This window comes from Diplotaxodon limnothrissa, linkage group LG7 (assembly GCF_057381915.1).
Source record: "Diplotaxodon limnothrissa isolate DT_005_m linkage group LG7, D_limnothrissa_male_GT1.1, whole genome shotgun sequence".
Taxonomy (NCBI): Eukaryota; Metazoa; Chordata; class Actinopteri; order Cichliformes; family Cichlidae; genus Diplotaxodon; species Diplotaxodon limnothrissa.
Genome location: NC_140602.1, coordinates 30268304 through 30295082, shown reverse-complemented (window position 1 = coordinate 30295082; position 26779 = coordinate 30268304). Strand labels below are relative to the sequence as shown.

General features: G+C 41.6%; 3 protein-coding genes and 4 non-coding genes across 7 annotated transcripts in view; 6 read left to right on the top strand and 1 right to left on the bottom strand.

Moving 5' to 3' along the window:
- mfhas1 (multifunctional ROCO family signaling regulator 1) overlaps positions 1 to 7377 on the top strand; it is a 31811-nt gene extending 24434 nt beyond the window's left edge. The window contains exons 2-3 of the mRNA XM_085359574.1: positions 4521 to 4850; positions 5543 to 7377. Of these exons, the coding sequence (XP_085215700.1) occupies positions 4521 to 4651 (131 nt within the window). The 3' untranslated portion in view covers positions 4652 to 4850; positions 5543 to 7377. The remainder of the gene's footprint in view (positions 1 to 4520; positions 4851 to 5542) is intronic.
- Positions 7378 to 9781: 2404 nt separating this feature from the next.
- rpl17 (ribosomal protein L17) lies at positions 9782 to 13994 on the top strand. The gene is made up of 7 exons (XM_085357879.1): positions 9782 to 9815; positions 10194 to 10243; positions 10422 to 10462; positions 11724 to 11858; positions 12041 to 12139; positions 13345 to 13536; positions 13891 to 13994. Exons 2-7 carry the CDS (start codon positions 10204 to 10206, stop codon positions 13936 to 13938), a joined length of 555 nt encoding a protein of 184 aa, XP_085214005.1. The 5' UTR covers positions 9782 to 9815; positions 10194 to 10203; the 3' UTR covers positions 13939 to 13994.
- LOC146628509 (small nucleolar RNA SNORD58) lies at positions 10286 to 10355 on the top strand. The gene has a single exon (XR_014906452.1). It is a non-coding gene; the product is annotated as a small nucleolar RNA SNORD58 (small nucleolar RNA).
- LOC146628508 (small nucleolar RNA SNORD58) lies at positions 11894 to 11961 on the top strand. Its single transcript, XR_014906449.1, has one exon. It is a non-coding gene; the product is annotated as a small nucleolar RNA SNORD58 (small nucleolar RNA).
- LOC146628507 (small nucleolar RNA SNORD58) lies at positions 13003 to 13069 on the top strand. The gene has a single exon (XR_014906450.1). It is a non-coding gene; the product is annotated as a small nucleolar RNA SNORD58 (small nucleolar RNA).
- Positions 13751 to 13818, top strand: LOC146628506 (small nucleolar RNA SNORD58). Its single transcript, XR_014906451.1, has one exon. It is a non-coding gene; the product is annotated as a small nucleolar RNA SNORD58 (small nucleolar RNA).
- Positions 13995 to 15187: 1193 nt separating the features above from the next.
- On the bottom strand, positions 15188 to 18262 carry LOC146628504 (uncharacterized). The gene is made up of 3 exons (XM_085357878.1): positions 17673 to 18262; positions 17220 to 17355; positions 15188 to 15391 (listed from the first exon to the last, which is right to left on the bottom strand). Exons 1-3 carry the CDS (start codon positions 18260 to 18262, stop codon positions 15188 to 15190), a joined length of 930 nt encoding a protein of 309 aa, XP_085214004.1.
- Between the last annotated feature and the right edge of the window lie 8517 nt (positions 18263 to 26779).

Sequence of the window (26779 nt, the reverse complement as noted above, 5' to 3'; positions counted from 1 at the left end):
CTGCCACAAATCATCCAACATCACGAGCACATCTGGCATTTAATTTGTGTAAATGTTCACGGCTTCAGTCCCGAGCTGCAGGAGGCTTGTATTATCTCTCTGCAGGTTAGGATATTAGGGGTGTGTGTGTGTGTGTGTGTGTGTGTGTGTGTGTGTGTGTGTGTGTGTGTGTGTGTGTGTGTGTGTGTGTGTGTCAGATAAAGCCAGATCACAGTATTATTCTGCTGATGCCCTGAAAATGAAGTGAATGTAATCCAGGCACTGGCTATGGAGCGTGCTCAGTGTTGTTCGTGCAGCAGAGTGATGCATTGGGCGTGTCTCTGTTAGCGGCTGAATGATCAGCGCTCTGCAACAACAAACACCCAGGTGGAGCTGAGTGTCGGAGAGTACATTATGAAAAACATAAACAGAATTAGCATTCCTTATGAGAACATAAGGAATGCTAATTCAAAATGTGGAAACTGATGAGATTGTCAAAATAAAACGGGAAATAAAAAGCAACTCAAACGTGTTTTAGAACGGCAAGTTGTAACAGTACTGGAGGGCGTGTCACACGCTTCCTGAGGTCATCCGTCATCCACCCTCATCAGTACATCCATCCAAAGATGGAGAGCGCTAATCATTTCATAAAGTGCAGCTTAGAGTTATAAACAGAACACGTGGCTACAAGCTCAAACTAACCCAGTCCAGTTTTCACACAGTTTTCCATGGATGGAAAAAGATATTAAAATGATTTATAAACATGGTTTGAGTAAGAAACTGAATCCCGGCGGAGCTCGCGTGAACCTCCTCAAGCAGTCGCCGGCTGGGCTCTGAGCTGTTCGATGAGGAGGGAGCCATAATGATGATGAAGGAAAAAGGATGGCTGTGTCGATCTGCAGATGGCAGCTTTTCTTTGTTTGCCAGAGAAACACACGAGGGATCACACAGGAAGTGTGTGCGTGATTTTAATCGTATTTTTATCCACAGCGGAAACACAAACGATGAGGACGCCTTATAAATGGAGACGTGCACAGGAACGGCGTTCAGCCCTGCAGGAAACTGAAGTCAGAGAGCCGCCTGTGTGCAGCTCTGAGCTCAGACCTCTTACTGCTTTACAGAAATCTCGCCTTGTTATGAGTTCTAATAACAGTGGAGAGAGTAGAAGAAAAACGCCCTGCAGAGCACGAGAGCTGAGACACTGAACTAAACATCTCTGCCTCGACCTTTAACCTTTCACCTCCTATAACCATTTCCCCTTTTAAGTATCTTTATCAGCAGGTCATGCTTGAAGAAAATTCAGAGCTCTCGTCATCAGTGGCGTGTCTAGAAAATTTTTGTTGGGGGGGCCAGGTAGGGGCACAGATTTGGAGAAGGGTGGCAGATGTAATTGGCAGATAATGTTTAAAAAAAAAATTCTACCAACCATTAACCATAATTCAATAATCCTATAAACCTAATAACCAAATGAGCTTTTAACTCTTATTAGAATGAGATTTTAACCACTACGGTGCAAAGTTTTTAGATACTGCGTTGATAAAGTACAAGAGATACAATCAGTCAGTGTTTACTCAGCATTCAAGGACAGCAATATTTGCATAGTATTTTTACTGACATATAGTGCACATATGTTTTGGGCAAAAACATTTTTGAATATTAAAATACGAACATTTGTAACAAACAATTGACAAATTAGCCAATGCCAATGTAAAATTTTATCTGCCTATTTAAAAAAAGAAGATAATCTTCTCACAAACTGGTGTTTGATTTTGAAACAGGAAAAAAGTGGGGAAACAACTGAAAAGACTAACATTTGAATAAAACCTGAAAGCAAGTAAATACTTTCTATGCTGCCTTATGGTAAACTTTGGTAATATTGATAAAGAACAACACTGGCTGATGATGAAATACAGTCAGCTGGCATGGTGACACTGCCAGTATTAACCTGCAGGGCTGGACTGGGACAGAAAATCGGGCATTTTGACTACAGACCGGCCCACCAGGTATTAAAACCATAAAGCCTTTGAATGAAAACAAATGCTGTTGTGACAGTGATGTACAGTCTTGTTGGTATATGTATGATTTCTATACATTTTACGTCAGATAAAAACTTTGGTTGTAAGATTTAGATAATTATTTAATAAAAGCGAGATATTTTAAATGAGAATAAGAAAGAAAAGTATTTCTTTGTGCCCCACCTCTCCCTGTTAATTCCCTACCTGGCCCCCTGGCATAACTTTGCTAGACCCGCCCCTGCACAGTTACCAGCTGTCAGCTACGTAAAAAAGGATCCTGGTGTTATTTGTCTCTCAGAAACAGTTGATAACTTCAACTCATTCATGTCACCTCAAAGGTAAACCTGTTTCTCCATCACCTGTTCAGCTCTGATGATCCAGTAAGGGCATCTCCTGGTTTCATCTTCATGTTTCCCTCTCACCACATATCCAAACCGACATCATGACCAGCAGTTTTACAGCTGTGGCTCCAGCAAACATCAGCTGATACTGGAAATTAATATTAAATAAATTCTAACAACAGCTGATCAAGCTTAAACGTGCTGCTGTTGTTTAGCGCGACATCTGCTGGTTTCCTCTTTCTGGCACAAAGTGGGCGATAAACAAACAAGAGAGAAAAGCTGATCATTGATCAGTTTCATGATTGAAGTAGCAACAGAAGAGGGAGGGGGAGATGAGAGAAGAGGCAGCTGTGCAGCGTAAACACACAGAATAAATCCAGCTTTGTCTTTTTCCATTCTAGCTAAAGTTCGGGACAAACTGCGTCTCTTCTCAGCTCAATACGAAACGCGTAATATTTTCTCTGAATGAGGGACCATTCCATTTTTAAGGAGCCGTTGGCAACTCTACTAACCTTATGAATAAAATAAAGTTCACTATCAGTAACATCATAGCAACTGAACAGCTGTACAGAAACTCCGTCATGCTAGCTCGGGCAGTATGAGTTATTGCAACTGACGGTAAAAAGTCAGCACAACAAAAATAAACTCCACCTAAACTTAGTTTATATCTGACCCAGATAGACTGCAGGTCATAACTTCTTACCTGAAGTTCAGTTCACCTGACACTCGGACCGGCGGCTGCCTCGGGTCTCTCCTCCTGCCTCCCCTTCCCTCATCCACCTGCTGGCCTCTGTGGAAGCCCCGCCATAGCCACCACCAAACAATTATTATTTTTACACATCGACCTGCATCTGGCCAATCCACCACCTCTCATTGTTCATGCCCTTACAAAATAAAAATAAAAAATAAGTCACCGGGCATATGCCCGGTATGCCCGATGGCCAGTCCAGCTATGTTAACCTGCAACCAAATCTGCAGCTCCATACAGTAATGTTACGACTTAGATTATATCTTATAACGCATAACTCTTATGTTAGCTGCCCTCAGTAGCCTACTGTCTGAAATATTCGACGGCTGCAATAATTCTTTAAGTGTTATTTTTTCCTTGGTATTCTAATTTCACCGAAGTTTACTAAACTCAACAAACTTAATATTACTTACCGGGACATTTATTCTGTCCTCATTTTCTTTCACCGAAAAATTGTTTCCTGCGGTGCCATCTTTCGCGCTTGGCTCTCCTACCTTTGCTAACGTGATGCACATAGCGCAGAAGCCGATGCTGCATTCACTTACACTCGGATATCTGAGCTTCACCGTGAAAACATAATCGGACATTTGATATTTGATTGAATTGTATTGTTTTGCCTTTGGGGTGGCACCTGGGGTGGCCAGTCTGGTTGGGGGGGTGGCCTGTGCCCCCCCAGGCCACCCCGCTGGACACGCCATTGCTCGTCATGAAATTCACCCCAGTAACACAAACACATCTATTCCTCCGCACTTTTAAATTACATAAAAATGAGGGGAAAAAATTATCCTGAATCTGAATCCAGGCTGAACTTTGACCTCAGAGACCCTCAGCTGTGTGCACTAGCTAAACCTGCAGCAAAACCCAGGACTGACCTTAAACTGTAGTTTACAGAGGAGGACCAGGCGCCCCCTGCTGGTGGGACTCTGCTCTGCAGCATGAAGTCACAGCTGGACGTTGCTGCCACCTTGTGGCCGAATTCATAAAAGCTTCTGCTGCTGCAGGTTCTTACTAAAGACAAGTAAATGGAGTTTAGTGTGAAGGATTATTGTTGCCTGTAGATGTCTGTGAGTCTTCAGTTATTTAAATTTGTGCCAGCAGTTTATTATTAAAAAAAACAACTACAAATCTAGAGGCGAGAACAGGAGAAACTTCCAGAAGCTGGAGGCGGATTTGCCTTGAGATCTGTCTGACTGGCAGATCAGTGTCCACCCAGCATCCTGGTCCAACATCAGATAATTTATTGTTTTATATCTGAAATGCTGGAGGAGAACTTTTCCTCCCTGATAACAGCAGAGCAGCTGCCTCTTCTGTTCCTAAAACCAGAGCATCCTGCTTTCTGTACGTGTGATGGTTTCTCTGTGATGTTTCGGGAATGTCCTACTTCCTCTGTTTCCTGTTTCCTGTATTAAAGCGTCTTTGATGTTCTCGCTGTTGCAGGTGAGCTGCTGAGCCAGCCGCGGCCCGAAGGCCTCACCGAGATCGTCTGTCCAAAGAATGGCTCGGAGCGGGTCAACGTGGCCCTCGTTTACCCCCCGACCCCCACCGTGCTCAGCCCCTGTCTCAAATGAAGCCCCGCCCACCCATCTACACCGACCTGGCTCGTCTTCACTGCGTCACCAGAGCCTCCACCTCCGACCTCCGGCTTCCATCGTCTGTCACCTTTCTGAGCCACCAACCACCACTTCGCGTCCTCCACAGTCAGAGCGAGCGGCTCGACGGGTCTCTGCTTCACGTGTACGTCAGTAATTACAGAACACAGCAGCGAAGGTCAGAGATCACCAGATGCACTTTTTTTGTTTTGTTATGTTTGTATTTTTGTTTACAAACATTCAGGTGATACAAATAAAAATAATGATTTCGTTTATCAGCTCCATAAAAACAACGGACACTGCGATGGATAGAAAACCTCCACATTTTATAATCTGTAAAACCAAACATTCGGTTTAATCAGGTTATTTATTTTTTATATTTCAAAAAAATAATAATAAAAATAAATTAATAATACTGTATGAACAAGTATTACTTGTATTGTGATATTACACTGAGGAGAGTGTGACCTGAGTTTTTCCTTCCCACTGTCACCAAAGCGCTTGGTCACAGGGGGCCGTCTGATTGTTGGGGCTTCACTGTATTGTTGTAGAGTCTTTATCTTATCTTATCTTAACTGTTGTTGTGATTTGAAGCTTTATGATTCAAATTAAATTGAAATTAATTTTTTTTACTATTATTTTTATATTTCAAAGTATAAAAAAGTATATGTTTTATACAATGACCGTACTCTGTCGTGTTCCTGGAGTTTATTTTTCCTTTTGAAGTTTTATTTGCTTTTCTTATTTTTCTTACTTTGATTTTATGTAAACGTTGCTACAGTTACATTTTTTACGTGACCGTCAGACCGAGTGAATTAAATACTCTTTGATTTCACCTGGCGGCTATTTAACTTCCTGTTTGTGTTGCAGGTCTCTGACGCCTCTTCACGTCGCACTGAGCGGTATCTGAAGAGCTTCAGTGAGCCCGACGCGATCCACACAGTCTGTAGCATCTAATGAGGGTTCCTCCTCCTCGGTCCCGTTACCGAGTCGCGCTGCTTCACACGTTTCTCTCTGAACAGTAACGCCCACTTCCTCCTGTGTGAATCTACGGCTGTAAAGACTGAAGGACATTTGGATTTTCACTTATTTCGTACAGTTTGTCGGGAGGAGTCTGTGAAACTGAGGTTCGGGTCGCCGCTGGAGACACAGAGCGACTCTGATCACGACGCGCTCTGCGGGAGATCTCAGGTGATGATGGGACAGACGCAGTTACAGCATCAACGCTGTATCAAGCATCAGGAAGTGTTCATTTCACACAGACAATGGAAAATATCAGCAACTCACACATGACTGTGAGAAAATAATGGGAAATAATGCTTACCAATGGGAAACAGTGGGATTTAATGGTTAGCAATACAAAAATACAAAAGCAATGGGAAAACAATGCAAAGCAGTGGGAACAACGGCTAACAATGGGGATAAATGGATAATAACGTTTCACAATTAGAAAATTGATGGAAATTAAAGGTAACAATTACAAAACTATTATGGGTTCAAAATGCAGAAATCGTGAAAATTAATGATTCACAATTTAAAAATGAGGTTACTAGCTAACAGTGTAGAAACTGTTAGCTGTGCAGAAATAATGAGAATTACTGTTTCACAATTAGAAAACATTGTAAATGATTGGTGATGGGCTCTGTTAGCTCTGGGAGAATGGGGATGAGCTAACGGGGAAACGCATAAGTCTTAAAACCACAGGTGACAAAAACAGCAGGAAGTTCAACCATTTTTCCTCTGGCGTGTTTTACCCTATTAGTGACCTTAATTAATAAATGAACTTAAGTTCATGAAATAAGTAAAAGAACAAAGTTGTAGAAGCTCTGAGAGCATCAGGGCTTTGAGGGGGACATTTTTTCTTTTACTGTCTCTCCTTCTCTGATGTTCATCAAATTAGGTTCAGTTCATCTCCCATGAAACCCATGAAAAAAGCAGCACTAGTAGGACCATGTAGCCGTTCACTGAACATTTCTTTTTTTGTTATTATCTCGTGAATATATTTCTCCTAAAACATTTCGGGCTGGGACAACAACAGTCACACAATCACATATTATCATGTGTGCAACTATAAACACAATCACAGTGTTTAACCGTGTGACACAAACATTATTCACGACACACTGTAACAGAACTGAACAGGTAACGAGGTTTTAGAGAGAATTTATTTAAAAAAAAAAAAAAAAAAATTTTTTTAACTTGAAGATGATGAAACTGATTTTTTTCAGCCGTGAGAAACAGGAATGCTGAGTGTGGAGATCCTCTGACTGAGCTACTCAAACATTTCCACAGTGTGGGGTGTGCAATGGTGTGGGGCTGCTGAGGTTTCGGAGCCTGTGGTCTGCACTCGCTCTCAGACACACTGTGATGAACACACTGATGTGAAGGTAGCAGATGAGCCTTCGGGCCGAGGATGTGGCACGTGTACAGATATTTGTGCGTCTTCTAATGAAACCACAGTGATTTCTACATGTTGAACTTCTTTTCACTGTCTGATGAAAACACTGACACGTGCTGATGGGAAAATGTTGTTGTTTGTAAATAATATCTTTATTTTTGTATGTTGGCCTGAGGTGTCGTCACTCGAGCTTTGACTTTCTTTACAGTGCAATGATGTGCATGACTCACTGTGAGGCTGCACACGGGGTTTTCTATGTAGCTCCGTCCAGCGTCTCACAGTTCATCATGAAATACCAAATAAACAATGACAGCTTTAATACCTGCAGGCCATGTCATTCATTCACGCTCTAAACACAGTTTCACCTTTTCACTGGGTAAATGTACAGTTTGTAGGTCACAACTGCACAAACAAGGTCCAGAGGCCCAGTTCAGTTTAGAATTCAATCAGGAGAAGCCTAGCAGTCAACTAGCAGCTACAACCAGCTGTGTCGCCATCCACCTGTCAGTCAAAAGGCCACACCCCCAATAATGCAAACTTTAAGCCTTGATACAGTTTAAACAGGTGAGTTCTAGTTATTTCTGCTGTAAAGTTTCAACATGGGTCTCATTGCTGCCTCTTCTGGATATCAGAGGAACTGCAGTTTTTTGTGCCACCGCTTCATTTATGAACTCTTGGGTGGAGCATTTTTGTGCAGCAGATAACTGGAGGAGTCCTTGGAGTGAATACAAGCACTTATATTTTTAAAATGAAAAATCATCAGACACTTGAAATTCCTCATAAAGCATTTTGTTTCCAGCTTGTGAAAAAAAAAAAAGACCACCACTGAATCAATTTTAATTATAATTTCTCTTCCCCACTAGAGGGAAATCAAGTAAAGTAAAATCAGGAAAACACATTATGACACATTATTTTAATAAAGTCATGCTAAGATTTACCTTCATACTACGAATATTTTTTGAGTTCAGGCCCTCCGAATACACACGAGTGGTTCCAGAATCAGTTCTTTAGCATTAGCAGCATTTTTCATTTCATAAGTCGAGTAGATATCCACACAAAAACCTTTAAAATGTCAAAAACTGTTTCACTCCTCCTGTCACAGCCTCAGTGTGGGGGATTTATCACAGTGGGAGTAACCTACAGCAGTTTCATGTCTGTGACATTGAAGAACAGAAGCTAACGCTGGTAGTTTGATCTGTTTATCATCATTCACAAAGTGCATTCTGGGCACAATTACATTTTAAGGCTGTAAAATCCCTCACTACACATTTTATACACTGTTCTCAGACAGGCATCAACATTTTCACACTTTTCTTATTTTCTTATTTAACCACTCTCAAAGTTCAAACCTACGCAGAAAAATAAGTCCAGTATTACAGAATGAAACCAAAGATCAAACCCTGTTTTCACGTCCAGAATATGGGAACAGAGCAGCTGTGAGAGAATTCAACAGCAACGATATGGTACGGAAGTAGAGGAAGCAAGAAGAATGAGTTAATAATCTGAAAAATACAGTAACTCCTACATTCTGTTAGCATGTCCAGAAGTCCAACTTTTTGTGCAATGCTTAGCATCTTCCTCTGCCTTCGACGGTGCAACACATTTCGTCAACATTGTTGTTTATTGGAGAGAAAACTTACAACATACAGTACAGCACTTTATGTAAATTTGACAAGTTAAACACATTCTGTACTGTACAGGCGACACAGCACGGAGATTGATTGACAATGCTCTACAGCCAATCAGGACGTAGAACACAATGAGCTGTAAAAAACAAAACAAAAAAACAAAAAAAAACATGAATGAGAGGCAGAAGACGACTGTAGTTCTTATTAACAGGGTATTGCCGACTTTTGTCTGTATGTCATATTTATGATTAAAAACTAATTTAATCAAATTAGATATTATAATTTTTCATATGGGAATTGATCCTGCAACATGAAATGCTGGTATTGGAAGTATCGATATTCCTCAGTCAGTGAGTGAGACAGTAGACTGCGGTGAGAATGAGAGTCCAAGTGCATCGTAAAAACATGTAAATATGACTGACAACTGTAAACGAAGCAGCATCTCGCTCCAGCTTAAAGAAGAAGCAGATACTAACTAAGATGAGAAACTGCATCAGCTCATCAAGCTGAGGCATTTGATTATTCTGAATGTCAACCTGAGGACATACTGTTTGGCTGCTGAGTTTGGTTCTGTTTCTCTTCTGTGGATTTGTTTGCAGTGCTTTGTTTTTGTGTTGAATTAAAATCAAAAGTTTGATTAAAATATTATACAAAAGTAAGAATGCCTGCTTTTCTAACAGAACAAATACACAATATTAGGCAATTATAAGGCATCTCATAAAAACACTAAATGCAAAAGGGTTTATCAACACACAGAGCATTCATATTTGTCAAATATGAGGCTACAGATGATAATAAATTAAGAGCCATTTGGGAGCCAAAACTGCCAGCTCTTCTTTGAGATTCGAGCCACAAGAGCTGGCTCTCTGAAAAGAGACAAACTTCCCATCACTATTATCGTGTTTACCTCATAATCATGGCGTAACCACGGGATAACAATTTTTCTCGCGTATTTTGTGTGTGTGTGAAATACCACCCCCTGCTGTCCATTCCGCTTCACTGCGCCCCGAGCACCGTCCTCCTCCTCCTCACCGCCAGGGGGCGGTAACCCTCACAGGAAGGCAGAAGTAGAGGAGCGCCGTCCGGGATACTTCCTCTTCCTTCCGCGGCCTCAGAGGTAGGAGTTGTGTCCCGCTCACGAAGCGGAGAATCCATGTTAAATCTGAGTAAAAATACTGCATCCTGCGCTGCAAGCATCTGGATCGTGTCAGCTGTGTGTAAATGTGTGCGCTGATGGTTGAATTGTGTGTCTGGAGCCATTAAATGAAGTTTTATGAAGATATTTGCGGAGACGCCGGGTTGGTGGCTCCGGCGGCTGTCCGCCATGTTGGCTCCGTGTGGCGTGGATAGGAGTTGTAAAGCGGCCCTAGCAGCTCCTTTTCTCCGTGTTTGTGGGGTTTAAATCTGTTTAACGTCACCTGAGACGGTGCTGTCTAAGATGGTCTTACCTGCTGTGTGCTAGCCTGAGGAAACTAACGTGTGCCTCTTCTTACAGATATCTGACAATGGTCCGCTACTCTCTCGACCCCGAGAACCCGACTAAATGTGAGTAAAGGTGAACTTCAGCTATGTGTGGGGGTTAGCTGGTGGCTGTGATGACCTCTTAGGACACCTTTGGATTCCACATGAAAACAAACTAATGACACAACTGAGCTGCCGCACTCACTGGTGGAGTGATCCGGGTCTTTGCTGGGGGTGCTAACGGCTTCTCTCTGTGTTTCAGCATGCAAGTCGAGGGGATCCAACCTCCGGGTGCACTTCAAGGTAAGAGTCCACATGTGGGCACAGACAAAGGGGATCACAGGGTTCATCTGTCATCTCACGCGTGTCCATGTTAAAGTAGATTCTCTCAGGTGTAAAGGTGTGTAGAGGCTCAGAGTAGGTTACATGAGCAGCAGCAGGCTTCTGAATCTGGGCTCTAATAACTCATTAAACACACGTGGATGTGGGTTCAGAGTTAATATGGTGCTCTGACTCAGTAGAGAAAAATGATCCAATTTTACTTCAGAGTCATGAAACTGAATGGCTCGTTGCCGCGGGAGTGATGGGAGATGCACTGAAATGTTTTATACTCTTGCATTATGTCTATCTGTGATCCCAGCCAATAGAAACACTGTACTGTAGTTAGTTTATTTCACGCAGACACGTTTGTCCCCCCCAGTTTTTCCACTTCCTCACACCCAGTTTGAGTGATCCTTACATTGATGCTGTGGTTAATCGTCCTGATAGAAGTGATTATGGTTCTCTCACTGATACATGTAAAAACCACACAGGAGGAGTCAGTGGTGTTTATGAGCTGTCTGTGATGTGTAGTTAAATATCCTTCGAGGTTGTTGTCTCGCTGAAGCATAAACCTCAGTGAGGTCTGTTCATTAGAGCTTCAGGTAACAGCATGAGCCTGGTTTCTGTGAACAGCCCAGTTTGTTTGGAGCTCTGCTTCAGCTGCAGAATGTGTGAGATGTCTGAAAATAACTGGTGACACTTTTAATCTCTCTTTTGAATACAGGTGTAATCCTCCCGTAATTAAATAGAATTTCTGTGTATATAATTTGAAGTTAATATTTAAGCTCAGGTACTTAAAGCTCTGCTCCCGAGGATAAGGAGTGAATAAGTCAGGATTTTCCAGGAAAAATAAATTACTGTGAATGGCTTGAGTAACTTTTGTGTGTTTAGAAATGTTGAATAGACAATCTGCTGTGATTGAATGAGCTGCTGGTCTAATGTTTATGTCAGTGGGAGGAGCTCTAGTTTTAAAGATGGCTGCAGTGCTCCTAGGTTTGTTTGGCTGTGGATTAAAGAGACTTGGTTTTCTGTCGAATCGATCAGATCGCAGAGATTCTCTGATGGTTTGTTTGCCTCCCCTAAAATCTATAAACACATTCAACTTTCATTAAATCTAATGTGACGGCCGAGGCCCTCAGAACTGACCCGACATCTGGACGTCATGCTGATGTCATGAAGGTTACGACATAAAGGTGCCACTTTGTTGATCCGGTCTCTGACCCGTCTGTGTCCTCACTTTCAGAACACCCGTGAGACGGCCCAGGCCATCAAAGGCATGCACATTCGCAAAGCCAACAAGTACCTGAGGGACGTCATCGTCAAGCACCAGTGCGTCCCCTTCCGCCGCTACAACGGCGGCGTTGGCCGCTGTGCTCAGGTGAGGTCCCAGCGAGCGTGGCATCACTCTGACAGCTGCAGTGATGACCTTCTTAGGACACCTTTGGATTAAAGATGAAACTAAATCTAGTAACCTGAGCAGCAGCGAAGGCGGCCAGAGTTACCCCGCCTCTGAGCTCTGAGGCATGGTCTAAAAGCACCTTTGATGTTTTCTGTTTTCAGGCCAAACAGCACGGCTGGACCCAGGGACGCTGGCCCAAGAAGAGTGCCGAGTTCCTCCTGCACATGCTCAAGAATGCCGAGAGCAACGCTGAGCTGAAGGTGAGGTCATGAGGAGGTGAGGGGCCAACGGGTGTAGCAAGCAGACAGAGAGATGGACTCCCTGGAACACACTTTTATATTGAAAGGATCGATACCAATTTAGTCTGAAGGTCACACCCGTCTGTCTGCAGCTTTAAACACCTGAAACTGTGCTAGTGATGTGCAAAGTAGTTTGTGTGATCGAATTGTTGTTAGTTTTCTAAATGTGGCGTCTCTTAAGTAGTGTGCATGTCAGCGTCGCATTAATGAAAAATACTTGTTTATTTTAAGACTAAAGTCCAAATGTTGGACTGTTCTGCAAATGAGTTAGCTGTCTTATGTCTGTGATGAGTCGTAGCTCGTCTGTATGGCATGAGCTGTAACATCCATCCTGCTGTTTCCCAGACGCAGCTTTCTGTACTGCCTCTGTGACGTCCTTGAACTCATCACGCTGTTTTTATGAACTAAAGGAGCCGTGGCAGCTTTGACTTATCGACACTTTAATCTCACATTTTAACTTGGTTCTCAAACTGAACACTAATATTTTTCTCTCAATGACACTCGTCGTGCGTTTCAACTTCTTAAACGTGACAGAGTATGCACATTTGATCTAAATCTATTGAGCATATCTGGATTTTGTTGGTCCAACAGAAAGCAGGTCCCTGAGGACACTGGCTTTGATTTCATGAAGTTATGACACAAGAGCGTTCTTTAAGTTTAAAATGATTATCTGCATCGTGACATCAGCCTACAGGTGGCGATCACAGGCAGGCTTTAGGGAGGCGAGCTTCCACATGAGGGCAGGCGGAGACGTTGAGATGACCCTGAGCTCGGTTTCAGCTCTGTGGAGCTGGTTGTTGTTGAGCTGATCGGTGAGCAGCAGATTGCAGTGATGACCATTTAGGACACCTTTGTATTAACCATGAAAAGAACAATTACAGTCTGAGCAATCTGAGAATCACAGACAGCTGGAACGAGAGGACAACACCACTTTAATGATCACATGCTTCAGGCCTCAGTTTGATTATTGATGTCTGAGCATCTATTGATCTGCAGTTGGTTTCTCGGGTGACGTTTAGTCTTCATCTCCAAATGTTTGGAAGCAATAGGTGAACCAATCAGAGCCTTTGATTAATAAATGATTAATATCTGATGATTTGAGCTCTGAAAGGATCGATGGAGTCCTATTTTCTCGTGGTGGTTCTGACCCGTGTTTGTGCTTTCAGGGTCTGGACGTGGACTCTCTGGTCATTGAGCACATCCAGGTAAACAAGGCGCCAAAGATGAGGAGGCGTACGTACCGCGCCCACGGCCGCATCAACCCCTACATGAGCTCGCCGTGCCACATTGAGATGATCCTGACAGAAAAGGAGCAGATCGTCCCCAAGCCCGAGGAGGAGGTCGCCCAGAAGAAAAAGGTGAGAACGTGGAGAGGGAAGAGCGAGGGGTGGGGCTTCAAACATGCAGCACGGAGCGAGGTTAGGGGAATTAAAGTTGGCTTAGTCTCTTGGGACCTGGAGAGCTGTGATTTCCCTTTTACTGAAGGTCCCATGAATGCCACAGCAAACACAGTGAATCCTGCTCCTCTGGCTGCACATCTGAACCCGTCACCTTCCTCCTCTTCATCATCTGTCGCAGTGATGACTCCTTAGGACACCTTTGGATTCTCCATGAAAACAACCCTGTTAAAACTGAGCGACTGTTGGCCAAGGCAGCGGTGCAAACTCTCTGATCGATGATGTCATAACTCTGCCTCTCTCTTCTCTCTGCAGGTTTCACAGAAGAAGCTGAAGAAGCAGAAGCTGATGGCACGCGAGTAAAATTCTAATAAACCTGAAACTTGTTATGAGAGAAGACTCGGACTCGTTTCTTTCACCAAGCATACCTGAAAGCAATGTTCCTCCTTCAAAATAAACCTCAGCTGCTGCTTTAGCAGCTGATGGGTTATTCCTCTCTGTGCTTTTCAAAATAAAAGACCTTAAGCCTACTGTGACCTGTTTACAACCCTGAACGATTAAAATCAAGTTATCTTTTGTTTTACTGGACATGTACTTCACAGAGCTGAAAATGATATTCCAGCAGCAGATGCAGAATAAAAGTTTACAATAAACATAAATATTAATGCCACAGTGAGGGTCTGAACTGTGAGTGCAGCTGTTTATAACAATAACAATGAGCGTAAAGAGTTGAGGTATTGAAGCAGCATTCGGGTTCATCCACCTGTGGCAGGTGTTGAGCAAATGTGATTCTCTGACGATTTAGTGATTTAACTATAATTTTGATAAACAATTTTGTTGACTCTGAGTAGTAATATAGTAGTATAATTAAACAGTATTATTAACATTCAACATTTGCAATGAGTTAGAATTAACAATAACTGGAACTCAACTATCAGCACTCAAGTACCAGTTCTGTAATCAAGTATTGTCAAGGAAGAAATGCAACTGTAGTGGCCTCAGCTGCAGGTCATTTTCCATAAGTTCCTGGTACTGGCACTGGTGTCTTGGGAAAAATCCATCTTGTCTCACTTAACCCATTTTTTTAACTAATGCTGTGTTCTGGTAATTTGACAGCATACATGCCACTGCAAACAGTTGGTTGATATTGTAAACATGTGACATGGTAATGATGCTATCAAAAAGTTTGTTCTGTTTGATCCTCCTAATGACTCGCTCCACATGTACCCTGAGTCTGGCTATGGCCTGCGTCTCCTTAACCTGGTATGCTGGCATCTGCTTCTGCTTAGATAGAAAAGGTGGGCAGTACACTTTGCATTTACAACAATCTGTGATTAGGAAGCCCTTATCTACCATCACTGCCATGTCTTCAGTCAACTTCTCAGCAATGCCTGATTGTTTGAATAGTTCCTTGTCACTAACCGAACCAGCATACAGATTAGAGATGAATGTCACTGGACCATGTGGAGCTATGCCAACCAGGGCTTTCATCGTACAGTGGGATTTGTACGAAGAGTACATTTCACTTTGGAGAAGTGGTGAGGATGGTGTCTGACACCTCAGCTCTGTACAGTCAAGGATCATCTGGGTGTCTGAGAAATCTTTGAATTCCTCAGAGAGGTAGCGCGTCTGCACATGTAAGCCAGATGCATTGAGACCCCAGTGCAGTGGCAAGAAAAATTGTCCATGTTGCAATAATGCGGCTCACTGTGGACTGGTGTATGCTAAATCGATGTGCCAGGTCCCTCTCCTTCAAACCAACTGACAGGAAAACCAGGAAAAGAAAGAACTCGTTAATTGGCTGTAGCAGCTGCCTCTGAAAGGTGAAAACAAAAGGGAAAATGTTACTCCTTAAGCTATGAACTATAGGGAGTGCAGAATTATTAGGCAAGTTGTATTTTTGAGGAATAATTTTATTATTGAACAACAACCATGTTCTCAATGAACCCAAAAAACTCATTAATATCAAAGCTGAATGTTTTTGGAAGTAGTTTTTAGTTTGATTTTAGTTTTAGCTATTTTAGGGGGATATCTGTGTGTGCAGGTGACTATTACTGTGCATAATTATTAGGCAACTTAACAAAAAACAAATATATACCCATTTCAATTATTTATTTTTACCAGTGAAACCAATATAACATCTCCACATTCACAAATATACATTTCTGACATTCAAAAACAAAAACAAATCAGCGACCAATATAGCCACCTTTCTTTGCAAGGACACTCAAAAGTCTGCCATCCATGGATTCTGTCAGTGTTTTGATCTGTTCACCATCAACATTGCGTGCAGCAGCAACCACAGCCTCCCAGACACTGTTCAGAGAGGTGTACTGTTTTCCCTCCTTGTAAATCTCACATTTGATGATGGACCACAGGTTCTCAATGGGGTTCAGATCAGGTGAACAAGGTGGCCATGTCATTAGTTTTTCTTCTTTTATACCCTTTCTTGCCAGCCACGCTGTGGAGTACTTGGACGCGTGTGATGGAGCATTGTCCTGCATGAAAATCATGTTTTTCTTGAAGGATGCAGACTTCTTCCTGTACCACTGCTTGAAGAAGGTGTCTTCCAGAAACTGGCAGTAGGACTGGGAGTTGAGCTTGACTCCATCCTCAACCCGAAAAGGCCCCACAAGCTCATCTTTGATGATACCAGCCCAAACCAGTACTCCACCTCCACCTTGCTGGCGTCTGAGTCGGACTGGAGCTCTCTGCCTTTACCAATCCAGCCACGGGCCCATCCATCTGGCCCATCAAGACTCACTCTCATTTCATCAGTCCATAAAACCTTAGAAAAACCAGTCTTGAGATATTTCTTGGCCCAGTCTTGACGTTTCAGCTTGTGTGTCTTGTTCAGTGGTGGTCGTCTTTCAGCCTTTCTTACCTTGGCCATGTCTCTGAGTATTGCACACCTTGTGCTTTTGGGCACTCCAGTGATGTTGCAGCTCTGAAATATGGCCAAACTGGTGGCAAGTGGCATCTTGGCAGCTGCACGCTTGACTTTTCTCAGTTCATGGGCAGTTATTTTGCGCCTTGGTTTTTCCACACGCTTCTTGCGACCCTGTTGACTATTTTGAATGAAACGCTTGATTGTTGGATGATCACGCTTCAGAAGCTTTGCAATTTTGAGACCGCTGCATCCCTCTGCAAGATATCTCACTATTTTTGACTTTTCTGAGCCTGTCAAGTCCTTCTTTTGACCCATTTTGCCAAAGGAAAGGACGTTGCCTAATAATTATGCACACCTGATACAGGGTGTTGATGTCATTAGACCACACCCCTTCTCATTACAGAGATGCACATCACCTAATATGCTTAATTGGTAGTAGGCTTTCGAGCCTATACAGCTTGGAGTAAGACAACATGCATGAAGAGGATGATGTGGACAAAATACTCATTTGCCTAATAATTCTGCACTCCCTGTAGTAAAATTACGCTTTTCTTGGCTAAATGTTTTGTAATGGTTATGCATACCATACCGTACTATGGGGTAAACAATGAGGTGCTGTAGTACACAGGTGTATGTATGTAAAGGATGCTGAGTCCTTTAGCATACATGCTATTGTACATAATGTAATGTTATTGTACATAAATACATTAAAATTACACCTCTAGTTCTAACTACCAACAAACCCATAACCTACTGTTGATGTGCGTGCACGTGTCAACACTTCTTCGTTCCTATTGGCAGCTGACTTGGCTCTTGAAACCTGGATCATTTTATAGATGCAAGGCTCAATCAAAAACCAAAATGCCATCAAATGATCATAGCTTGGAAATCTATTCACGAGAGAGACATACATCGTGTCAATCATTAATTAACATTACACACTGACATAAAAATAATATAAACTGTGACAAATATGCTAATGGTATGCTGTATAACATAGTCTGATTAAGAGTCTATTTGGTGTTGTATTTTACCTGTAGCATTAGGATATCGTTTAAATACTAAAGCATCTACATGAAACATACAATCAGCAGAGAAAAAGTAAATTTCTATTGTGTTTCATTAAGACTGGAAAAACTTTCTAAATTTAACTGATGGTGACCTTGGTATATTTTAAACAGTTAGCTTGAATAGAACTTAGATGTACCTGGTATAGAATCGGATGTCAGTGTCGGAGCCAGCAAAACGCTGTAACCCAAATTCTCGCTGGACACGTAACTCCTGTATTTCCTTCCTCAGAGTCTCCACGTCTTCGGACAGGTCTTCTGCAGCTGATGCAGATATGTCTAATGCAGACGGCTCAGGGACTGAGCAGTAGTCATGATCTCTTGTAAGACTGTGCTCTTCTTGATCGTCAGGAGGAACTAGTTCAAGGCGTCGCTCCGTTCTCTCCCAAACACTACGCCGGGGTGGTTCAACTTTATAGCCATTCCACTCAAAAAGTGTTGGTACAGCACCTTTAATAAGCCACCTTCGACCATCAAGGGTTGTTGGCTCTATGAGTTGATCACTGGCGAAATGTCTGCTGCAGACCCTGGTGTGAGAGGTAATTGTGAAATGATGTATGTTTACCAGCCATTGTCTTCTCAAGTCAGAATGGGTCGGAACACCATGAAAACTTAGTATGCCGTTAAATTTGGCTGAAGCTGAACAAAGTGGGACACAGCAATGCTCGGAGTATTTCTTCTGCTGTTTTTGAAAATATTCTGTTTTAAATACTTTCCTTTTTATACTCATTCTGAAGTGACGTTAGCATAGCTACCGATAGATAAACAAACATACCGGAAACGCCCAAGCGGTAGTATTTGGAAACGGAAATACGTCACATGCCGTAGTGCAAGTAGTCCATTACCAAGAATAGAGAGGGGACAGCCTAACATATGAAACAGGAAGAAAAAGAAAACCGCAGTGTAATCTATTTATTTCAACAAAGTAACTGTATTCTGAATACCACCTTTTCCAAATGGTAACGTAACGGAATACAGTTACTCAAATGTTGTATTTTAAATACGTAATGCCGGTACATGTATTTCGTTAATCCCCAACACTGATTTTACACCCCATTCCTACAACAGTGCTAAAAGAAGTCCTGCCATTAATTAATTGAAGCCTCCAGCTTTCTGGCCTCTAGCTCACCTTGGAATGGTTCGCAGCTGACTGTGAAGCGGTGGGAATGAGAATCAGCAAATCTGAGACCAATGTCCTCAGCCAGAAAAGGGTGGAGTGCCCACTCCAGGTCAGGACGAGTTTCTGCCCCAAGTTGAGGAGTTTAAGTATCTCAGGGTCTTGTTCACGAGGGATGGGAGAAGGGAGCGGGAGATCGACAGACGGATTGGTGCTGCAGCTGCAGTGATGCGCACGCTGCACCGGTCTGTTGTGGTGCAGAGAGAGCTGAGCGTAAAAGCAAAGCTCTCAATTTACCGGTCGATCTACGTCCCTACCCTCACTTATGGTCACGAGCTGTGGGTAGTGACCGAAAGAATGAGATTGCGGATACAAGTGTTGGAAATGGGCTTCCTCCAAAGGGTGGCTGGCCTCTCCCTCAGAGATAGGGTGAGAGGTTCAGCTATTCGAGAGGGGCTCAGAGTAGAACCGCTGCTCCTCCACCACATCGAAAGAAGCCAGTTGAGGTGGTTCAGGCATCTGACAACGATGCCTCCTGGGTGGGGTGTTCCGGGCATTTCCCACCGGGAGGACCCGGGGCAGACCCAGGATATGCTGGAAAGATTTTATCTCTCGGCTGGCCTGTGAACGCCTCGGTGTTCCCCCGGACAAGCTGGAGGAGGTGGCTGGGGAGAGGGAGGTCTGGGCTTTTCTGCTTGGGCTGCTGCCCCCGCGACCCGGCCCCGGATAAGTGGAATAAAATGGATAGATGGATGGATCTTTAATATGATCAACACATCTCTTATAATCGGCTGTGTACCACAGGCCTTAAACCGTTACTTAAAAATCCATCTCTTGACCCAGCAACTTAGGTAATTAAAGGCCAATCTCCAACCTTCCTTTCATCTCAAAAATCCTTGAAAGAGTAGTTGTTAAACAGCTAACTGATCAACTGCAGAGGAATGGTTTATTTGAAGTTTCAGTCAGGTTTTAGAGCTCATCACAGACAGAAACAGCTTTAGTGAAGGGTTACAAATGATCTTCTTATGGCCTCTGACAGTGGACTCATCTCTGTGCTTGTCCTGCTAGACCTCAGTGCAGCATTCGATACTGTCGACCATAATATCCTATTAGAGCGATTAGAACATGCTGTAGGTATTACAGGTACTGCGCTGCAGTGGTTTGTATCATATCTACAGTGGCTTGCAAAAGTATTCGGCCCCTTGAACTTTTCCACATTTTGTCACATTACAGCCACAAACATGAATCAATTTTATTGGAGATTTATTGGATTCCATTGCAATGTCTCTACCAGCTTTGCACATCTACAGACTGAAATCCTTGCCCATTCTTCTTTGGAAAACAGCTCCAGCTCAGTCAGATTAGATGGACAGCGTTTGTGAACAGCAGTTTTCAGATCTTGCCACAGGTTCTCGATTGGATTTAGATCTGGACTTTGACTGGGCCAGTCTAACACATGGATGTGTTTTGTTTTAAACCATTCCATTGTTGCCCTGGCTTTATGTTTAGGGTCGTTGTCTTGCTGGAAGGTGAACCTCTGCCCCAGTCTCAAGTCTTTTGCAGACAGGTTTTCTTCCAAGATTGCCCTGTATTTGGCTCCATCCATCTTCCCATCAACTCTGACCAGCTTCCCTGTCCCTGCTGAAGAGAAGCACCCCCAGAGCATGATGCTGCCACCACCATATTTGACAGTGGGGATGGTGTGTTCAGAGTGATGTGCAGTGTTAGTTTCCAGCCACACATAGCGTTTTGTATTTTGGCCAAAAAGTTCCATTTTGGTCTCATCTGACCAGAGCACCTTCTTCCACATGTTTGCTGTGTCCCCCACATGGCTTGTGGCAAACTGCAAACGGGACTTCTTATGGTTTTCTGTTAACAATGGCTTTCTTCTTGCCACTCTTCCATAAAGGCCAACTTTGTGCAGTGCACGACTAATAGTTGTCCTATAGACAGATTCCCCCACCTGAGCTGTAGATCTCTGCAGCTCGTCCAGAGTCACCATGGGCCTCTTGGCTGCATTTCTGATCAGCGCTCTCCTTGTTCGTCCTGTGAGTTTAGGTGGACGTGTCATGAATAGGCTGTGTGCAGGCAGGATGAGGACCCAAACGCAAGCACACGGAGGCAGGAATGAACTCAAAACAGTTTTATTGCTGACGGAAGTTAAGACGATACAAAATAATATGAAACTAAACTGGGAAGTCATAAAGGAACTGACTCATGAGGAAACACACGGAAGGGCACACAGTCATGAGGGAGAACACGACACTGAACTGAGGGAGACGCGGACATAAATACACAGAGGGTTAATGAGGGAAGTGGGAGCACACGGGAAACACAGCTGACACAGATAATCATAATGAGACAGGGCAGGAGTGAACACAACATGACGCATACTGACGAGAGACTGTAAAACAGGAAGTACACAGAGGTTCAGACAGGAGGAGAGAGAGCACAGGGAGAGCACAGACATAACGGGCTGGGGAAAACATGGAATAAAACACAAGGAGGGGAAACGAGGGCTCACAGATACATAGAGGGGCACACAGGGGGTAATCAAATAAGGAACATCTTAACAGAACAACCTAGGGACCAAGGCATAAATAAGGAACAAAATACAAAACACACGAAAACTAAGAATACTGGGCCAACATGGCTCAGGACCATGACAGGACGGCCTTGTCTTGGTAGGTTTACAGTTGTGCCATACTCCTTCCATTTCTGAACGATTGCTTGAACACTGCTCTGTGGGATGTTCAAGCCTTGGGAAATCTTTTTGTAGCCTAAGCCTGCTTTAAATTTCTTTAAAGCAGGCTTTATCCCTGACCTGTCTGGTGTGTTCTTTGGACTTCATGGTGTTGTTGCTCCCAATATTCTCTTAGACAACCTCTGAGGCCGTCACAGAGCAGCTGTATTTGTACTGACATTAGATCACACACAGGTGCACTCTGTTTAGTCATTAGCTCTCATCAGGCAATGTCTATGGGCAACTGACTGCACTCAAACCAAAGGGGGCTGAATAATTACGCACACCCCACTTTTCAGTTATTTATTTGTAAGAAATGTTTGGAATCATGTATGATTTTCATTCCACTTCTCACGTGTACACCACTTTGTATTGGTCTTTCACGTGGAATTCCAATAAAATCGATTCATGTTTGTGGCTGTAATGTGACAAAATGTGGAAAAGTTCAAGGGGGCTGAATACTTTTGCAAGCCACTGTATCTAATAGACTCCAATTTGTTCATGTATATAGAGAATGTTCTTCACACACTGCGGTTAATTATGGAGTTCCACAGGGTTCAGTACTAGAACCAGTTCTGTTTACATTATACATGCTTCCCTTAGGCAATATCGTTGTATACTATCCCGTAGGCATAGCATACATTTTCACTGCTATACAGATTCTTACTCTGGATGACATTGCTTTGGCCTCCAGTAACACTGTGAGGAACCTTGGAGTGATTTTTGACCAGGATATGTCCTTCAATGCACATATTTAACAAATATGTTGGACTTCTTTCTTCCATTTGTGCAACATCTTTAAAATTAGAAATATCCTGTCTCAGAGTGATGCTGAAAAACTAGTTCATGCATTTATTACTTCTAGGCTGAAATCAAATCAAATCAATTTATTTATATAGCACTTTTCACAGGATAAAAACCACAAAGTGCTTCACAGTAATATAAAAAAGAAATACATAAAATACATCAATAATAAAACACACAGCACAAATCTAATTAAAAGCCAATCTAAATAAATGAGTCTTAAGCTGCTTTTTAAAAGAATAAATACAATCAAGGCAACGTAATGATGGAGGGAGAGCATTCCACAACCTGGGGGCCACCGCTATCACCTCTAGTCTTAAAAAGAGTTTGTGGGACTACCAACAGCCTTTGATTAGAAGATCTCAGGCTGCGAGAGGGAGCATGGGGTTCTAACAGATCAGAAATGTAAGCAGGGGCATCACAATTCAAAGCTTTAAAAGTCAGTACCAAGATTTTAAAATGAATTCTAAAATGTACTGGAAGCCAGTGTAATGAACGTAAATCTGGTGTAATGTGCTCTCTTTTTCGTGTCTTAGTTAAAAGCCTTGCAGCAGCATTCTGGACTAACTGGAGACGGTCAAGATTCCTTTTGCTCAAACAAAGAAAAAGGCTGTTACAATAATCTAAGCGAGATGAATTAAAAGTATGAATAACCATTTCTAACTCAGATTTAGACAACAAAGTTCGCAGTTTGGAGATGTTTCTTAGCTGAAAAAGGCAGTTCCTAATTAACTGGCAAGAGTGTTGTTCTAGGGACATGAACTACTGTAATTCATTATTATCAGGATGTCCTAAAAACTCCCTGAAAAACCTTCAGTTAATCCAAAATGCTGCAGCAAGAGTCCTGACAGGGACTAGAAAGAGAGAGCATATTTCTCCTGTATTGGCTTCACTTCATTGGCTTCCTGTTAAATCCAGAACTGAATTCAAAATCCTGCTCCTCACATACAAGGTCTTAAATAATCAGGCCCTATCTTATCTTAATGACCTTGTAGTACCATATCACCCTATTAGAGCACTTCGCTCTCACACTGCAGGCTCACTTGTTGTTCCTAGAGTATTTAAAAGTAGACTGGGAGGGAGAGCCTTCAGTTTTCAGGCCCCTCTACTATGGAACCAGCTTCCAGGCTGGATTCAGGAGACAGACACTATCTCTACTTCTAAGATTAGGCTTCAAATGTTCTGTTTGGTAGAGCATATAGTTATAGGCTGGACCACGTGACCCTGAATCCTTCCTTAGTTATGTTGCTGTGTTGTGAGTTATGTTGCTGTGATTTGATGATATATAAATAAAACTGAATTGAAATCTTGTAGGTCCCACAGTCTGAGAAACAGTGACACAGCTGATCACTGTGATTTATTATAAAATAATGCAAACAACTCTTCAAAGGTGTTTATTTAGTTTCACTGTGGGATTAAATCTTTGTGCGAGTGTAAAGCTGAGCTCAGTGAAGTCAAAGAGAAGGCTCCGTCCAGTCTCTATCAGTGTTTCTGTGACACGTTCATAAACTCATAAACACTAAACTGCAGCTGCTGGTCGTGAACTCGGCTGACTTCATGTTTCCAGGATTTACACATATGTCTTCAACACTGTAGGATTTTCATACAGGTAGTCTCATTAAGCTGATTACAAGGCACGTGTATAAAATGAACCCCGTGTGCTGACACAGTCTGACCAGAGGGGGGCGCCTGCGCACTGCTGATTTTGTGTTTCAGTCTCTTTCAGCAGGTTGAAGCATCTTCCTGATCATCATCATAACACAACACCATAATTTAATCTGTCCAGCTGCTCCAGATTACTTTGTTATTTCTCTCCAACAATTCTCTTATCAAAAATACAAAATCAATAAACTTATAAATAGAATCAATCTGAGGTCTGTCGAGTTAAATTTTTTATTCGCATAAATGCATCGAGCCTGAAATATTATTATTAATTATTAGTAGTTTATTGTAATCAATAACACATTTTCTCAAAGATTCAAATATTTAAAAACAAAATCGTTTGTTGATTTAAAGGATTTTCAAAACATTATTTAATTACTGTTATTAGCAGCAGTATTATGTCTTTGTACTGTGGTAACACTGGGTGAACTTAAAAGGACTCAAAGTAATCTATTACATCTAAACTAAAGTAACCTGAATCAAGCAGTGCTTCATATTTTCCATGTTTTGTGTTAATGATCAGCTGTGATGTCATCACTCCATCCGGTTCTATACAGGAGCAGAGGTTTGAAGTTTAGGAAAATGGAAGCAATAAAACAGATTTTTTTTTACTTTATTAGTTTTTTATTCTTATTTATCACCGAAGACCTGCTAGATTTAATTAATTTACTAATTAAAAACTAATGAAGCCTAATTTTTCCTTAGTTGCAGGCTGCAGTGTAGCCTGAGAGGTCAAATCTAGGGCTGGGTGTGACATCACTTCCTGTTACTGTTTTCTGTGACTCATTTGTTTCTGGCTCTGTCACATTTACATGTTAGAGGAACAAATAGGAAAATCTGCCCCACATCTGCCATAGGGAGGGGTTTATTTTGTTTCAACGACAACAACAGGTATTCCAAAAAAAAGAGAGAAAGATAATATATTAATAATATATTATAAATGATCATATTTTCACCTCAGTAATTATATTAGAGGTGAACATCATTATCATTGATTATTAATTGTTTGTGGATGATGAAGCGAATAAATAGAAAATCAGCAGTAAATGAGTGTTAAAAAAACGTCTTTTCATGATCCCCCAGAAGGACCTGCTGCACTTTTTTATGCTGCAGCTTTTCAAATTTCCAATATTTCCTTCAAAATAAAAGCCTGAAATGAGTTCCAAACCCAGGGCTCGAGTCCCCGTAAAGGGTCACAAGGAAATTTTGAGCGGTCATGAGAAAGTTTGAAGAGATTAAATTAAAGCGGAGAACTTAAGACAGGAAATGACTCAGATCTTTGTGACTAACCGTCCAGATGTTTACAGAGGCTGAGCTCATGTTTGACCTGCAGGGTTTTTATCTCCGATTTTTTTTAGTTTAGAGCTGAAACACAAACACGTTCCTCTTAGGTCTGATCCACAGCCCGACGGTCGAGGCTGCCACTCTCAGAATTTATTTGTTCGTTCATTTCATGCATGAATTACACTGTAAAAAAAAAAGAAAAAAAGGGGGCGGGGGGGGGGGGGGGTGGAGGTTTCTGTAAAATTGAAAAATTTAACGTGTAGTTAAAAAAAAAAACAGAAAATATGGAAAATAATTTTTAAAATAATAATAACATGAAAAAATGTTCATTTTAAAACTGTTTACACTGTATTTTACAGTTGTTGTTGTTTTTGTTTTTTCTGTGTGTGCGCTGTTAATAATCTTTATTGTTTAAAATGATAATGTTCAAATGTTCCTCTGGAAAAAACTAATTAACTTCATTTTGCAGTTATAAAAATACACTTTAGCTTCCATTTACGTTTATAAGAAGTTTTTAAAAATAGAAATTAAATAAAATCCAGCCTTTCCTTTAAACCTTTAGTTTGATTAATCTTCTGGTCTCTGTGTGTTGTTATGGATAAACTCTCCCAGCTACTAAGATTTGCCCCACAAAATTGGATTTGGTCCTCAGTGACCTGCTGGATGTTAAACTGTTTATAAAACCAGCGGTCATTTATCCGTGCGGTGTACAGGGCACATGAACGCAACGCAATCTGAGCCCTCTGAATTTTAAAAGAAATCTTGACCCTTAAACATTTACTGACTTTATCTTTAATAAAATTTGCTAAACTTTTATTTCTAAATGTAAAGCTGTGTGACCGATCATCTTTAACTCACCATTCTTACGTTAACTGAAAGTAACAGCAACTTATTCAATTACAGACAAACTAAAGCTAATACATAATAAATAAACAAAGGTCAGCTTTACTTCTTGCAAAAAAGCAGTGTCAGCATAACAATGAAGCGTTATATTAAACTGTTTGTTTTAAGAATTCAGGAGAAGTCAGACACATTTAATATTTTATATCAAAGTAAGAGCGCTCTAATTAATTTTAAGTTAAGCAGTTTGTACAGATTTAATTTAGTAAATGTTATTATAAATAAACTCAAAGATTATACAATAATTAACCTAAAAATGTATGAATTAAGTTTAACGCATTAATTTGAATCAACCAAAAAACAGTTCTGGAAACACTGTTGTTTGTTTGTTTGTTTGTTTGTTTGTTTGTTTGTTTGTTTGTTTGTTTGTTTGTTTGTATGTATGTGCATTTCTTTTCTTCTTCTTTTTTTGTTGCTGTTGTAACCAAATTTCCCCTTGTGGGACAATTAAAGGATTCTTCTGTTCATCTATTCTATTCTACAAAGTGGCATCAAACCATCAAGCAGCACTTTCCTTTCCATGAAATCAGAGTCATGTGGATAATTATTATAAAATGAATTTAATGTTCTTGGTGATTCCTCCGAAATATAAGCGTTGCTATTGCAGCGCCCCCTGCTGGCTAGTGTTTGTCTGTTTAGATTTAAAATGATTAAAAAATATTTTCATTTATTAAGACAAATTTTAGTATATTTTATTAAACAGTAAAGCGTGACTGAAATCATGTTTATTATTTCAA